The sequence below is a fragment of the Mustela putorius genome, unplaced genomic scaffold (assembly GCF_011764305.1).
Source record: "Mustela putorius furo isolate JIRA1106 unplaced genomic scaffold, ASM1176430v1.1 tig00003987_pilon_pilon_pilon, whole genome shotgun sequence".
NCBI classification, from domain to species: Eukaryota; Metazoa; Chordata; class Mammalia; order Carnivora; family Mustelidae; genus Mustela; species Mustela putorius.
In genome coordinates, this window is record NW_025422126.1 from 15,848,460 (window position 1) to 15,863,105 (window position 14,646).

Sequence of the window (14,646 nt, forward strand, 5' to 3'; positions counted from 1 at the left end):
CTCTGCTTTGCTCTGTCCCATCCCCATTCTCTTCTTGCTTCCCATACACCAGTTCTTGCAGTTTTCTCCAGCCCAGATTCTGAAGAGCTGGTGTCATCACCTACCTAAAGAAGATGAGCAAAGACCTTTATCCATGCCTCCTCATGGGGCATGGGTCGGCCATTCTGTGGTCAGCTATCCATCCCTGCCTTATTTGGGACCATCCATGAGCTCTGGGGGGTGGTCGGGGAGGAAGCACCCAGAGCTGCTTCCCTGAACTTTGGTTGGGAGATGTTGGGATAGTGAATAGAGGACACACAGTCACTATTCTATCCAGGAAAAGGCTTTATTTCTCAATAAAAGGAAAGGCGACCTTAGTGAGGCCCAGCAATACAGAAAGTGTGGGGTTATGATAAGTCATTAGATATCAGAGTCACAGAGCATTTTTACTTTTGTCCTTCACCAGGTACACAGGACAGGAATCTCTAAAATTTCTTTGTACACTAAGATTTGGGTTCAAATGCACTTACAAAAAAGGAACATTACTTCTTTGAACATTGATTTCTTCATCTGTAAAAATGGGAGTCCATTGGTGATCTCCAAGAGACTCACAAGAGGCCACCTCCAGCCTCCCCACAGGAGGGGGTCAGCACGGTGAGGTCGTGTGACACTGACAAGTGTGTGAAAAGTGGGCAACAGACTCCCAGAAAACAGTGGGGGAGCAAAGCAACACGGAACCAGACACAGCAGGGAAGGCAGAATGATGCAAACAAAGCAAGCTTCAGCCAGCAAGGCTTTGCCATCAGCTTCTGAGAAGTGGCCACATTAGGGGTCTGAACAGCCAGGAGTGTAAAGGCACAAAGCCACAGTCTCCCATGCTCCCATTGGCAACATTTCCAAATTTAAGGGGAGGAGATGTTTCATACTCCCAGCTTCTTTGGCTGTGTTCACAAATGCATGGTTAACTGTTGTTTCTCAAAGCAGCATGGGAATCACGAAAGCTAGCAATGAGATTTTTATATCCTCCCTTGGGCTGGTTACTCTGTTCTTCCGAAGATGAACAGTTCATAGAATTCATAGAATTTTATATGGAACTTGGAACAAGTTGGGTATTTTTATTGCTTTATCAGTGTTAATATGGCACTAGAGACAGCTATAACTTTAGTCAGAGCATATTTGATTATCTGGTTTTTTAGGATTTGCAGCAAAGAATTAATATTTAATCTTATCAAGCTCCAGGTGATGGTTTCTTTCAGACGTTAAGAATGAAAAATCCATTATAACTAAACTCCTGATCCATCGCAACTCTTAGACTGCCTGTTGCGTTTTGTTGGGTAGAAGTTTCAACTAAATAGCCACCCTTAGTCTAGTGGACTAGGTCCTGAATTGAAACAAATTCTATCAGAAATGAGATTGGAATGATTAAAAGATCCAAGTGATAACTCCGAATGGGAGTAAGAAGAAGAGAGGTTGTCTGGCTGGGTATATGTGGGTTGGAATCATGAGGACTTCCAGTTTCTTATTCTCCACATGTCAGGTTAGACCAGTTTCCTTCCTCTCCACTCTCTACAGCAGCCTTAATGTCACTCTATCTCACTTTCCCTTGAACAGAGTTGTTGACGGTATGATTACGAAGCATCTTTCAAGGCCTAAAATGTCATGATCCTTTGCTCTCTCCATCCTGACTATGACATAAGAAAATCTGGAGAGAAGAAAGAATCCTGCACTTCTTCATACCTGTTCTCCTTTCTTGCTCTGAGCCCTTCTCAGAATGAGGGGCTGACTTTCACGGCCCCTTCAGCCCTCTCTCCGTCTTCTCATTCTGTCTTTCCTGCCCAAGGAAACGCATGCCAAAAATACTGGAAATTTAGGTAGATGGACTCAGAGGTATAGGATGCTTCTCCCTCAGATAATCAAATCTTCTTTATGTTTCCGTTATGGGATCAGAGGTGTGTCATATGCAAGGTAGATGGCTACCCTAAAGTATTGGGAATTTTTAGAAAGACAATCCTTTGGAGAGACAGCATCTTAAGCTAATTCACATTAAGGTGTTGGCAAATTATTGGAGCATTTTTTCTAACAGGAGGTACTAGATGCTTCAGTAAAAATGTACCCTGAGAATTTGGGGGAAAAATATGTAGAAAGGAGCGGAGAGGATCATGGAAGATACAATTTATGAGCAGCATAGTTTTACCTAGGACTAGCCTTGTTAAAGCTTCTAATTTTCTTTTTAAAGAACACTATAAAGTCACTCTGGAAGATGCCAGAAAGAAAATAATCAGAGAAACTTTGTTGCAACTGGATCAAAAGAAGGAATGGGCCACACAGGTATATTTCAGTTTTCTTAAAAACAAAACAGAAGTTGCTCCCCTATTTTTTCCCATGGTATATTATAATGATTAAGAACCTGAGTTCTGAAGTTTGGCAGTTTAGTTTAAATCATGGTTCTACCACTTACTGGGAATATAAACTAAATTTGTTCCTTGACCTCTCTGGGCTTCAGTTTCCTAATTTAAAAAAAAGGGCAATAATGTTATTTACCTTTAAAGAAGAGTATGGGGATTAAATGAAATGATTTAAGTAGCATAGTGCTCATAAGGAACAAGAGCTCAGTAACTTACTCAGTTATTTTTAAGTAATAATAATGGCTACAACAAATTATTAAATACAAGTTTGGGATGCATTATAAAATGAAATATGATTTGTCTAAAAAGTACTGTCATATATATCCAAACCTAAGAGAGTACACTTTACATTGCGGAGCTTTAATATTTGGGGATATAAAAAATGTCTGAGGGGCGCCTGGACGGCTCAGTCAGTTAAGTGTCTGCCTTCAGCTCAGTTCATGATCCCAGCATCCGGGGATCGAGTCCCGCATCAGGTACCCTGCTCAGTGGGGAGACTGCTTCTCCCTCTTCCTGCTGTACCCCTCTGCTCATGCCCACTCTCTCTCTCTCTCTGACAAATAAATAAAATCTTAAGAAAAGTTTGAGATATAATTTCCAACATTTTATGTTTTCTAATCCCTTGTTTTTGCTGTCCTTCCCCTGCCCCCAGATCATCTCTGGTTACGAAGATCCCCACAGGGACTGTCTCTTCATTTAGAGTATCTCCTCTTCAAAATCATAAACATCTGGTCTTCTTTAAAGTTCTTCGCTGAATTTCAGTTGCTATTGTTTGTTGCTTAACTGTTAGTTCAATTGTTCTTTCAGTTACTATCCTACTGCATGACTTTTACATACTTATACAAGTATAGAGGATTATGGAGAACTGACCAATGGTTTATTTGCCCATAAAATTCAGCCCATTTGGGACTGAATATGATGAAACGGTGAAGTCAACAATGAAATGATCTGAACATAGTTAAGATGATTAAAAATGCATCTTTAGATCAAATATATTTCAAATATACACATTCAATATATCGTGAGGACTGTTCCAGATACTGCTCTGAGCATTTTACATGCATGTCTCTCAACAATCCTATAAGGCAGGGGCTCACTAATGAGAAGACTGAGGCACAGAGAAATTTTTGTGGCTTTCCTAGAGCAAGTGGCAGAATTCCAGATGTCTCCTTCAGATCATCGTTCTTAATCACTAGCTGATACATTGTCTTTTCTCTACATTAATGGCGAATACCCACACATGTGAGTGAATTTTCCCCATTTTATCTGGCTATTTTAGTATAACTTTAGCTTCTGATAATCCACTGTTGTGCAACCTTGGCTGCATATGGAGGTCACCTGAGAAGTTTGGTTAACTCATTTGGTTCCTCAGAGATGCTCATGTAATTGGCCTGTGATGTTGACTTGGTTTCTGGATTTGTCAAACTGCCCAGGAGATTCTAGCATGCACCCAAAGTTGAAGACCCCTGCTCCATTGTTAGTGAATGAAACCACTAGCTGACTAACTTCCGTTATGAGATGTATTCTGCTTCTGTTCAATTCTGTGTTCCAGGACACTTAAGAGCTATCAGTGGCAGCTGGAGTAGAAAAGGTCTTGGTTCCTAGGGAATGTAGGTGCACCCTTAGTCTAATTAGCATGATTTGAAGAAAAAAAAATATTGCGAATCTTCCAATTCAAAAATATTGCGAATCTTCCAATTCAAAGACTTCCTAACATATTTTTAAATTACTTCTGTGTTTATGATCTATAAAATTTTTCCTAATCTCTCTTGTTTGGGTTATGCCCTTCGGTTACTGAATGTGGAATTTCTAGCACGGTATCCATATAAAAGTACCTCACAGATAAATGCAATCTTTCATCCATTATAAAGTTCCTTTGGGGAAAACTATAAATAAACAAAAATTGAAAATGAATTTACATTTTATGAACTACTGACAAAGTGATGCTTTTCTGTTTTCTTCATCTAAAATGATTTTCTCCAGGAGACAGTCTAGTTACCCTGAAATTATTTGCTATTAAGTTTGTAAATATGTATATTTTTATTATTGACATGCAGAAGTCTTTCAGATTAAAAATAATAGTAATAGTAAGAGAATCTACTCATGGTTTTGCTCTATGTTGGATTATGTCTGTGACCATAAACTTGAAGAGTATTTGGTCCCTGCATTTCACCCGCTTTCATCATGGAACAGATCACTTAATGAATTGATTTCATCATGGCAATCAGATTCAGTCACAATGGAAGCCCAGTTGAATGGATAGCTATTGTCCAGTTCTCTAAATCACCTGTATCAGGCAGTGTGAATCAGCCAAAAATAACATGAGAATAAAGAACTGAAGCAAAAGTTCTTAGATATATTTCCAAAATAATTGCAAAACATAATGTAAAATGATCAGGTAAGTTCATTGTGAAGCACCTGCTGCAAGTCTTCCTTAATACAGAAACTTTCTTTTAGAATGCCATACGGTTCATTGACAAGGGCAGCTACCGAGAGATCTGGGAGAATGACTGGCTGAAAAAGGAGGTAGGTGGAATTTTATTTTATTTATTTATTTTAAATAAATAAATTTATTTATTTGACAGATAGAGATCACAGGTATGCAGAGAGGCAGGCAGGGGGGTGGGGGTGATGAGGCTCCCTCCTGAGCAGAGAGCCTGATGCAGGGCTCGATCCTAGGACCCTGAGATCATGACCTGAGCCGAAAGCAGAAGCTTAACCCACTGAGCCACCCAGGCACCCCAGTAGGTGGAATTTTAAAAAACAATTTCTTCTTTCTCATTTTTTTGAACTGGAAAGGACTTTAATTTATGAGCCGAAGACATGGGAAAAGCACAGAATTGTGACTAGCTAAAGTAAAATTTAAGTGGAATCCTAATCTTATTACGAGCTGTTACTCAATGAATACCATCAATAATTTCAATAACAACCAGAAATCATTTTTGGCATCCTGACTCATATACTCAAATGTATGAAGCTTCTTTATGCCCTAAAATTGATCTGGTCTTCCTCAAGACTCTACTTCCTTCTGGGTAGTGGGAGGAAGGCTGAAGGATCATTCTAACCTCATTCCCTGCTGTTTTTGAATTGCCTTTTTGGGATGACATAGTCTCCTTTGCATAAGTGTTCAGTCGGTTAGATTTCCTTACTTCCCCCTGCTCTGCTCCAAGACAGATCCTGTTATATAAGGAGGTGGGGCTTACATACCCTCTTGTGGGGCATGTCACTGAAGAGGGCTTAGATCTGTGGGTTTCCTTTGGATCTTTGCTCCCTCTGCCTTTCGTCTGTACAGGACGTGCTTTCATCTGCTCCCTGCACTGGTGACTTCTGAATGGACTGCTCTGACCTTGTGGACCTCATGTTGCAGCCAATACCAAACCCACAGTTGCAGCCATTTGCCAGTGGTCAAGATGTCCCTACCCATTGCAGGCTCTACATCCTATCCTAGCTTGGTCATCAGACTCTCTTCACACCTCTTTCTGGAGAACATGTGGGAACTAGTGGCGCAGTGTGCTACCTTAGACCCTTAAGTCTGGGCCTCCCTATACCAGCGCTGCAATACTGCTCTCACTGAATGTGGTCATGGGAGGACTTCTAGACCTTCTTTGTTATGAGGCACTGTCCTGTGCTCCTCACTCTGTACAGACCACACCCTCTGTCTTCCCTCCTTACACTCATGTACCTGGAAGACTCCCAACTCTCTTTTAGGCACAGACTTTGATGCTTAATTTCTTTCTGAATCATTTTGTATTTCCCCCAGAAAGTGTTGGGTACTTTTTACTCTGTGCTCTCTTGTTTCATGACTCTTGTTAAAATATGTTGAAATTGTCTGTTTTTGCATCTATCTCTTCATTGCAGAGAGCAGGCTATGCATTTTACACTGCATATCCATGAGAACTAATAAATAATCTATGTTCAATATATAGTTATTGAATAAAAGGATGTCCATGAGTATAGATATATTCATTCGAGATATGAATCAAGTACATGGCTTAGATCTTGGGTAAAGATGTGAAAGCATGTTATTGGATAAAAGAGGTAGATAATCTTTGGTCTAGATACTACAAGGTGCTACAGAAGATGTGCAAAACTCACTTCTTGGAAATTCCCTTTATATCCAGACAAGTAGTCACCAACCTGTGCTCAGATACTGTCCATGAAAGAACAGTCACTCTCTTTTGGAAGAATTCACTTCAGCTACACACAGCTCTTGTTAGCAAGTTATATATATGTACATGATTCTCAAATATGCGTGTTCAACACTAACATGTGTGTCCGTAGCTCTAGACCTGTATCTTTATTTGCCTACCAAATATTTCCACATGGATGTCCCAAAGGTACTCAACATAACTAAAGCAGGATTCGTTAAATTTCTCTTTAAATTTTCACTTCTTACATCTCCTTTTTCACCATCTGCTCAGATACCTGAAGCAAAAATGTCACTATCACCTTCTCTTCTCTTTTCCTTGCCCCCTATTTGGCTGAATAGAATTGGTGAATCTGGGAAACAAGTAATTTAAAAATTAATGTGCTTTCTATGATAGCAACTATTACCTTTAAGCTGCCCTTATAAAGTCATGGTAAACAGGAGTCCAAACTACTTCCAAAATGAATCAAGATGAATCCCTAGTTTTAAAAAATGAATATTGATTTCAAAAACGCAAAGTGAATGGGTGCCTGGGCGGCTCAGTTGGTTAAGCATCTGCCCTCAGCTGAGGTCATGATCCCAGTGTCCTGGGATGAAGGCCCTTGTGTTGTGCTTTTTACTTAGTGGGGAACCTACTTCTCCCACTCTCTTTGCTCCTCCCCCTGCTCTTGTGCACATGCCTCTCTTTCTCTCTCCAGTTGAGATGCCTAAATTATAACTATTACCCTATTTCTGCTTCTGTACCTTCGCTTGCTAACCCATGAGGAGATGGAAAAATACCAGCAGACTTTCTGTAGGCACTCTGTAACCACACAACCCCCACCCAGAATTGAACCTAGCAGAGTGGCCGCTCCCGGACCCCCACCCGGCTCTGGGCCGAGAAATAACAGCCATCTGGCACCAGAGACACCCCCACCCAGAATTGGACATGACAAAGAGACTGCCCCCGGACCCCCCACCCAGCTTTGGGTACGGGAGATAATAACCATCTGGCACCCCGGCAGGGTGACCCCGGCCAATCCTGAGGGGGCACATACCCTAGCAGTGCCAACTAAGCAGTTTGAAGAATGACAGCCCTTTGACCTAACCAATAATCTAATCCCAGCCTTTTCCCGTTCTGTGCAATGTAGTCATATTATAGAGTTGCCGTTTGATTTTCCCGCGGTATGTAGTGATTTGTTACGAGATACTATGATGTATGCTAAGTCCCTCCCTCCCCAAATAGTGTATAAAAAGTGCTGTGATCCTGAGCTCAGGATCTCTTAGCGTCACCAGCAACGAGTGCGCGGAGGTCCGGGTTCGAACTTGTAATAAACGACCCTTGCTGTTTGGCTTTGACTCTGGACTCTGGTGGTCGTCTTTGGGGGGTCTTGGAATTTGGGCACAACACAGTAAATAAATAAAATCTTTTTAAAAAACCCCAAAACTCAAGGTGAGCCTAACAGTTAAAGAATATTAGGGAGCAGTTTAATCTTGATACTTTTATTGAATATAACAGCATAATCCTAATTAATAATAATTTAACAATTCAAATCTTAAGTCTTATGTCATAGATATTAGGTTCAGAGAGAATACCTGTAAAAATTTATATCTGACTGATAAGAAAGGGTTTTTTTTGGTGTTTTGATCCTTCTTACTAAAGCCACAAATGATATTTTGTTTCATTTTATTTTTTATTTCCCCTGATTCAGTAGAAATAAAAGATAGGAAAAATGTCAAGTTTAATTAAATCATGAACAAAAGAGCTTAGTAATAAAGGACAAATCATTTTAAGGAAATTTAATAGACTTAATTTCTCCTTATTTCAATAAATACTTATTTTAGCATTATTAAATTTACTCATAAAATTAATTAATACCATCCCTGGGTGCACTTGGGTGGCTCAATGGATTAAAGTCTCTGCCTTTGACTCAGGTCATGATCTCAGCATCTTGGGATCGAGCCCCGCATCAGGCTCTCTGCACAGCAGGGAGCCTGCTTCCTCCCCTTTCTCTGCCTGCCTCTCTGCCTACTTGTGATCTCTGTCTGTCAAATAAATAAATAAAATCTTTAAAAAAAATTCTTAAAAAAAAATACCATCTCTGGCTATAAGTATTATCACAAGAATTGAAAATTGCCCAGAAATAGAATAATGTATGTCAATTAATTTCTTTGAGAGAGGTTTAGAATGATTAACAAGGGATATTCAATAATGGAACTCTTGCAGGAAAAATGTGTCATTAAAGGTACTAAAATAGCGGCGCCTGGGTGGCTCAGTGGGTTAAGCCGCTGCCTTCAGCTCAGGTCATGATCTCAGGGTCCTGGGATCGAGTCCCGCATCGGGCTCTCTGCTCAGCGGGGAGCCTGCTTCCTCCTCACTCTCTCTGCCTGCCTCTCTGCCTACTTGTGATCTCTGTCAAATAAATAAACAAAATCTTTAAAAAAAAAAAAGTACTAAAATACAGTGCAAAAAAAAAATAATGGAAGTCCTGAAAGCATTTCTCTATTTAACTATCTTTCACCGATAACCAAAAACTTGTATCTGTGGAAAAGATATGTAGTGTCCTATGCATGACTTACATTATCTGGTTTTATTTAGCATGATAGTTAAGGAAGGGAAGAAAACTGAAATTTCCAAATGACTTAGATTCATTCATTCAACAAACAGAAAGCCAATAAAAACTAGACAAAGGGATTCAAAGAGGTTAGCAATCAGAGTTTCAAGTGTGAGAAGGCATGAAACTAACTTGCATCTTTCAGGGGAGATTTTCAAGAGCACACATTTAATTCAGGATCCTAAGTCTCTAACTTATAATAGTTTAAATTATCTTTCTCAATCTCTTAAGTACATTTCTGGGTATCTAGGGAGAAGCCCAGATGGGGAGAGAAAAGCGGTCTTCTACTTCCTCCTTTTAACTTTCTTACCCTAATGTAAATAAATACCTAATGTAAAGGTATTTATATGGCGATAAAAAGGAAGTAGTTTTCATTTCCCTAATATTTCAAAAGACTGGAAACAGTAATTGTTGGGAACCTTAGTTAGTAGTCCAAAGGGTCAGTGATGCCACAAGATATCCTTAGCTTGGAAGATCGGACTTAACTCCCCAAAAAGGACCTCTTCCTTCTCAGTTTTGGAAGGAGACCAAGAACTGTGTGTGCTGCCTTCCAAGCATGCCAAGCCCTTGGGTCAAACATTTCCAAATGTCCTATCAATTCCTTCTGTTTACAAACTCTAAATATAATTTTCCTCATTCTTTGACATTTGAAAATTATTAACTTTTCCTTAAGACATTCAAGCCCATAATCAAGCTGATGATTTCCCAATGCACGAGATGCTAAAGCACCAATCCCTAAAAGCTTTCTATAATTTAGTATTATGGACTTAAAATGGTTTACTAAATAGTTTAAGGCAGGTAAATAATATATGCTTTTCTTTCTAACGATAAACCTCCAGCAATATTTGAGCCTTTTCAATGGCACTAGTATCGCTTTATGTTACTGTTACTTGTGTATTTGTTCACCGGATTGTAAGCCTCTTTGAGGGAAACTCATTCACTTTTGCATCCTTCAATGTCTCACACAGAACCTTGCCCGTAGTAGGAATTTAAGCATTTAATACATGACTTACGTGAGAGATATGCATGTAGTAATACACAGAATGTTTTCAGATTCCAAAAGTACAAGTTAAAAATGTTAGTTATCTAAGTACTCATCTCAGCTACGCTCTTGGCAACACCGAACAAGAGATACTGAATCTAAACCCCTGAACCTTGTTTGTTTCATCATATTCCCTTGAGATACTTACTTTTTCCAGTTTATCTCCATTATTCCCATCAGCATATCACTTTCTCTTTTATAGTCTTTTTTTAAAAACATTTATTTATTTATTTTAGAGAGAAAGCATGCTAGGAGGGAGGGTCATAGGAAGAGGGAGAGAGAGAATCTCAAGCAGACTCTCCACTGAGCCCAGAGTAGACATGGGGCTTGATCTCACGACCCTAAGATCATGACTTGAGCTGAAATCAAGAGTCAGATGCTTAACTGACTGAGCTACCCAGGTGCCCGTTTTCTATACTCTTCTAATTCTCCTATTGTCCTGACCTATCTCCATGAGCACCTCACAATGCAGCACCTGTATAGCTCATGCTACATGAGGCAGGCAGAGAGGTGAGCCTAGTAACATCCTATATATCTTTCCCACTGTCTAAGTCTTTAGACAAAGTTTCCAAAATATCCTTCTTAAAGATTGATGGGAATTCCATCAAAAGAAGCAGCAAATTTTGTTCATATTTAATTAAGTTAATCATATTTCTTTAGTAAACATGAAACCCATGTCTACCTATGACCTTCCATCACCTTTCCATCACCTGCAAAAAAAAAAAAAAAAAAAAAAAAAAAAAAAACAAACCCTTTAGCATTATTTCCCTAATTGTCCAGTTTCTCTCCTACTCCCCACATCCATTTTGTATCTATCCAAAACCAAAATAACTGCCTAACCTGTGGTTTGTTCTGCCTAGAGTGTACCTTCTTTTGTTGTCTGAAGAATCCCGACTTGGTCTTCAAGATCCAGATTAGATGTCATTTCCTCTATTAATTCTCCCTTACCCCCTACCCCAGACCTAGAGTGAAACTCCCACCATAGCTGAGCATCTTCTGTTATGGTTTGATCACACTGCTTTTTGTTTTTATCACCATCTTTCCCCATTTAAGCACGATAAGTTAATTAGTCTTATTTTCATGTTTATCTCTACCTCCAGCACATAGAACGCACCAGGGTTTCTGAAGAGTAGGAAAAGACAACTCCTGCCATTCACTAGTAACTGCATAACCATGTAAACAAGTTCTGCAAACAATCCAGAAAAGTGACCCACTCATCACTTCTTAGAGAGGAAGGACAAAGCAAACCCAGTGATAAATAATACAGGATAGATCTTCCCCTCAGGCAAATGGACTTTAAGGAGTTGAGTATTTTACAGAAGACCATGTTGAACTAAGTGAACAAGTACCAATATCCATCCATTCTCTTCTGAGAACAGATTGCAAACCACAAGAAGGAAGTTGAAAAATTGGAAAACATTATTCATGAACTGGAAGAAGAAAATTTGGTGCTTATTGATCAACTATTCAACTGTAGACTTGTGGATCTCAAAATACCCAGGTGAAAGTCATTAGCATATCTAGAAAGTAGCTTGTAAACATTTGTATGTGTAAGAAGTTGTTATTTTTAAAAGATGATAGAATTTTTTAATGCTCTAGCTGGATGGCAATAGCTGCAAAGAAAGGCACTCATGACATGGCCACGGTGAAGGTGAAAGATTATTACAACCGGCTGTGCATACATGCTAACTTTGGCTTGCTTCTTTTAACAATGCACTGTAATCTTAACAGCAAACACTAACCAGGAACATCACAACTGCTGACCTTCAAAAGCCTCCAGGTCAGCAGGGAAAATGGGCATAAAAATAAAAGCATACCTGTGCAGCAGAAGATAGACCAAGGTGTGATCAGCTTTGCTGTAGCTTCCTGGAGGTCTTCTGCCCTTAGGGATACCTTGTGGACTGTAACATTGTTTCCTTTGATAGTGGAAGAGTAGAGCTACCTTCCAGGCAGAGAAAATAGCCTTGCATTCCAAGTCACATTTATTCCTGAGCAAGAGAAACCAAAAGTGTATTTTAGGCTCTCTCTTTTTCTGAACTGACAAAAGAATTCTTAACACACCAGTCTTGAGGAAAACTGGGATCCCGGAATATGGAATTCAAATTCAGAGTGGTGGTGATGATTTGGGCAAGCTGTCAGAAACCACTGATACCCCGAAGAGTAGCATGTTTAGGAAGAGAGGGGAAACCAATCACACCGATGCAGGCTGTGCATGTGGAAGACGGGAGACAAATGTCTTGGTCCAGGAGTTAAAGCTGAGAAACTAAACATGGTGAAAGGGCCACAAAAAGTTCCTACCCGAATAGTTCTTGTGGTTTGCATGGCATGAAAAAATACTGTTTGTGACAGAGTATTTCTTGTTCACAAACTTCCCGATGTGTTCCAAGCAGGGTGGCTACAGGTATTGTGGGCTTTCGTTTGCTGGGCTAAGGTATGGGCTGCGGGATACAAGCATGGAGAAACAGGAATCATGTAGCTGCGTTACAGGCTGAAGCCTGGCAGGGCAGTATAGAGAAGGGGCCGGCCACCTGTTCCCTTACACAAGGTCCGCGCGCGGTGCCCTGGAGAGGTAGACGCCTGTGCAGACGTGGCGGGCAGTCGACTGTTTACTGGACTCCTGAATTCCCAGTCTCTTGAGCTGATGCCCTCAAGGAGTCCTAGGGGGTGTGGGCCTTAGCGTCCCCCCAGGAAGCGACACACTCTTGTCAGCCCCCTCCTCTTTGATCAGGTCTCCAGCTCCACGCTCCTGTCCATCCTGCTTCTGCTGTCACCTTCTTAGCCAGCAGGTCTTCATCTCTGCAGCCACGGCTGGCGCTTTCCCTGCCTCCGCTGTTGTCTTTCCTTCTTTTCTCAACAGGCCCAATCTTAGAAAGGAGCTACCCTCCAAACTGCCAGCCCCATTTGCTGCTTTGGTCCGCTCAGTCTTCTCTATCTGATTTGGTGCTGCCACGGAAGGGAATGGCTTGTTCTACAAAGGGGAATTCTTTCACTGGCCACAGAGAACTGGGTTGTGATGGGCAGGGAGATGAGCAACTCTTCATGGAGATTTTCATGAAGTTGTTTGCAACTTAACTTTGTCAGGTGCAACTTAACTCTACCCAATTTAACCCCTAGCCCCACAAAAATCCTCAATAAAACTGACAGTGTTCATTAGTGCCTTGTGGCTTGGTTTTCTTTAGTGAAAGACCTGAGTGTTTAGTCTGGCTTCTGAGTTGGGAGAGATGCGTTCAAAATCTGACCAAGCAAAAAGAAAGCATGGGCAATGTGTAGGAGAACCCGGTTAGGAGCCCTGGTACATGCTTCCATGGCACCCTAATCTTTTCCTTCGTGACCTGTATTTATCACACTTGTGATTACTTATTTAATGGCTGCTACCTTGCTAGATTATAAATTCCTTGGGGGCAAGTGTTTAGGATATTTTAGAAAGATCTGCATAAAGGAACAGAAATGTGTTAACCCTCAATTATCTGTTCCACCACTTGTCCAGGATAACTTTTGAGTGTATTCAGCAACTTTTACTATAAGCCATTTTCAAGTCAAAGAAATATAATATATATTGCATATTTTATGGCAACTCAGTCTTGTCATATACTAGGAGGGTGAGAAATACACACAAACTATGCCCAAAGGACATACAAAAAGTGTTTTCCTATTTGGCTCAAGAATGGGGGTATTTTAGCTAACAGAGTTACTACCTTTCCCATCCAGTGCTCCCCAGACTTCCTCCTTCACAACTCACATAGAATGTCATAGTATCTGCTAGACACATGAGATGAGGTGAACGTCCACCACAGGTGACTGCCCAGGGACCCCAGCACCACAGAATTGAGGCTAAGTGGACCAATACTTACAAATCTAACACTAACTTCATATAATAACATTCTTTTTATTTTTTGTAAGATTTTATTTATTTGTCAGAGTGAGCACAGGCAGACAGAGTGGCAGGCAGAGGCAGATGGAGAAGCAGGCTCCTGCTGAGCAAGGAACCCAATGTGGGACTCGATCCCAGGACACTGGAATCATGACCTGAGCCAAAGGCAGCGGCTTAACCAACTGAGCCACCCAGGCATCCCATATAATAACATTCTTTAAGTATTTTCCATATTATCAAGTGTTGGTGCAGCTGGATAAAAGGTGATAAAAGGTGGTGGTGATAAAAGGTGGTGATAAAAGGTGACAAAGAATTAATGGTTATGAGAGAATCCACATCTAAATGTTTAAGACATTTAGTATGATCATAATGATTCAAAGTGGGAAAACCAGGAAAGAAGAGAATTCTAAGACCTCAGACATGTCTACCTGCAGACCAGAGCTACATGTGAAAGTGACCTTTACTGAGCCGAACCTTAAAAAGCCTTTACAAACATAAATATTGTATGCAGTTATATTATTTGCTGGAGACTTACGCATTTTGAATAACACTTTACTCCTGTTCTTTAAATAATTGACAACCTATAATCCAGGGGCTTCACTCTGATT

At 40.4% G+C, this 14,646-nt stretch overlaps 1 protein-coding gene across 4 annotated transcripts in view; it reads left to right on the top strand.

Annotated features, from left to right (window-relative positions):
- Window positions 1–14,646, top strand: part of CCDC83 (coiled-coil domain containing 83) — a 56,385-nt gene that overhangs the window by 28,909 nt on the left and 12,830 nt on the right. For all 4 annotated transcript variants that reach the window (XM_004763525.3, XM_004763524.3, XM_013061958.2 and 1 more), the window contains 3 exons: window positions 2,216–2,307; window positions 4,842–4,910; window positions 11,547–11,668. In XM_004763525.3, coding sequence (XP_004763582.1) covers window positions 2,216–2,307; window positions 4,842–4,910; window positions 11,547–11,668 — 283 coding nt within the window. The remainder of the gene's footprint in view (window positions 1–2,215; window positions 2,308–4,841; window positions 4,911–11,546; window positions 11,669–14,646) is intronic.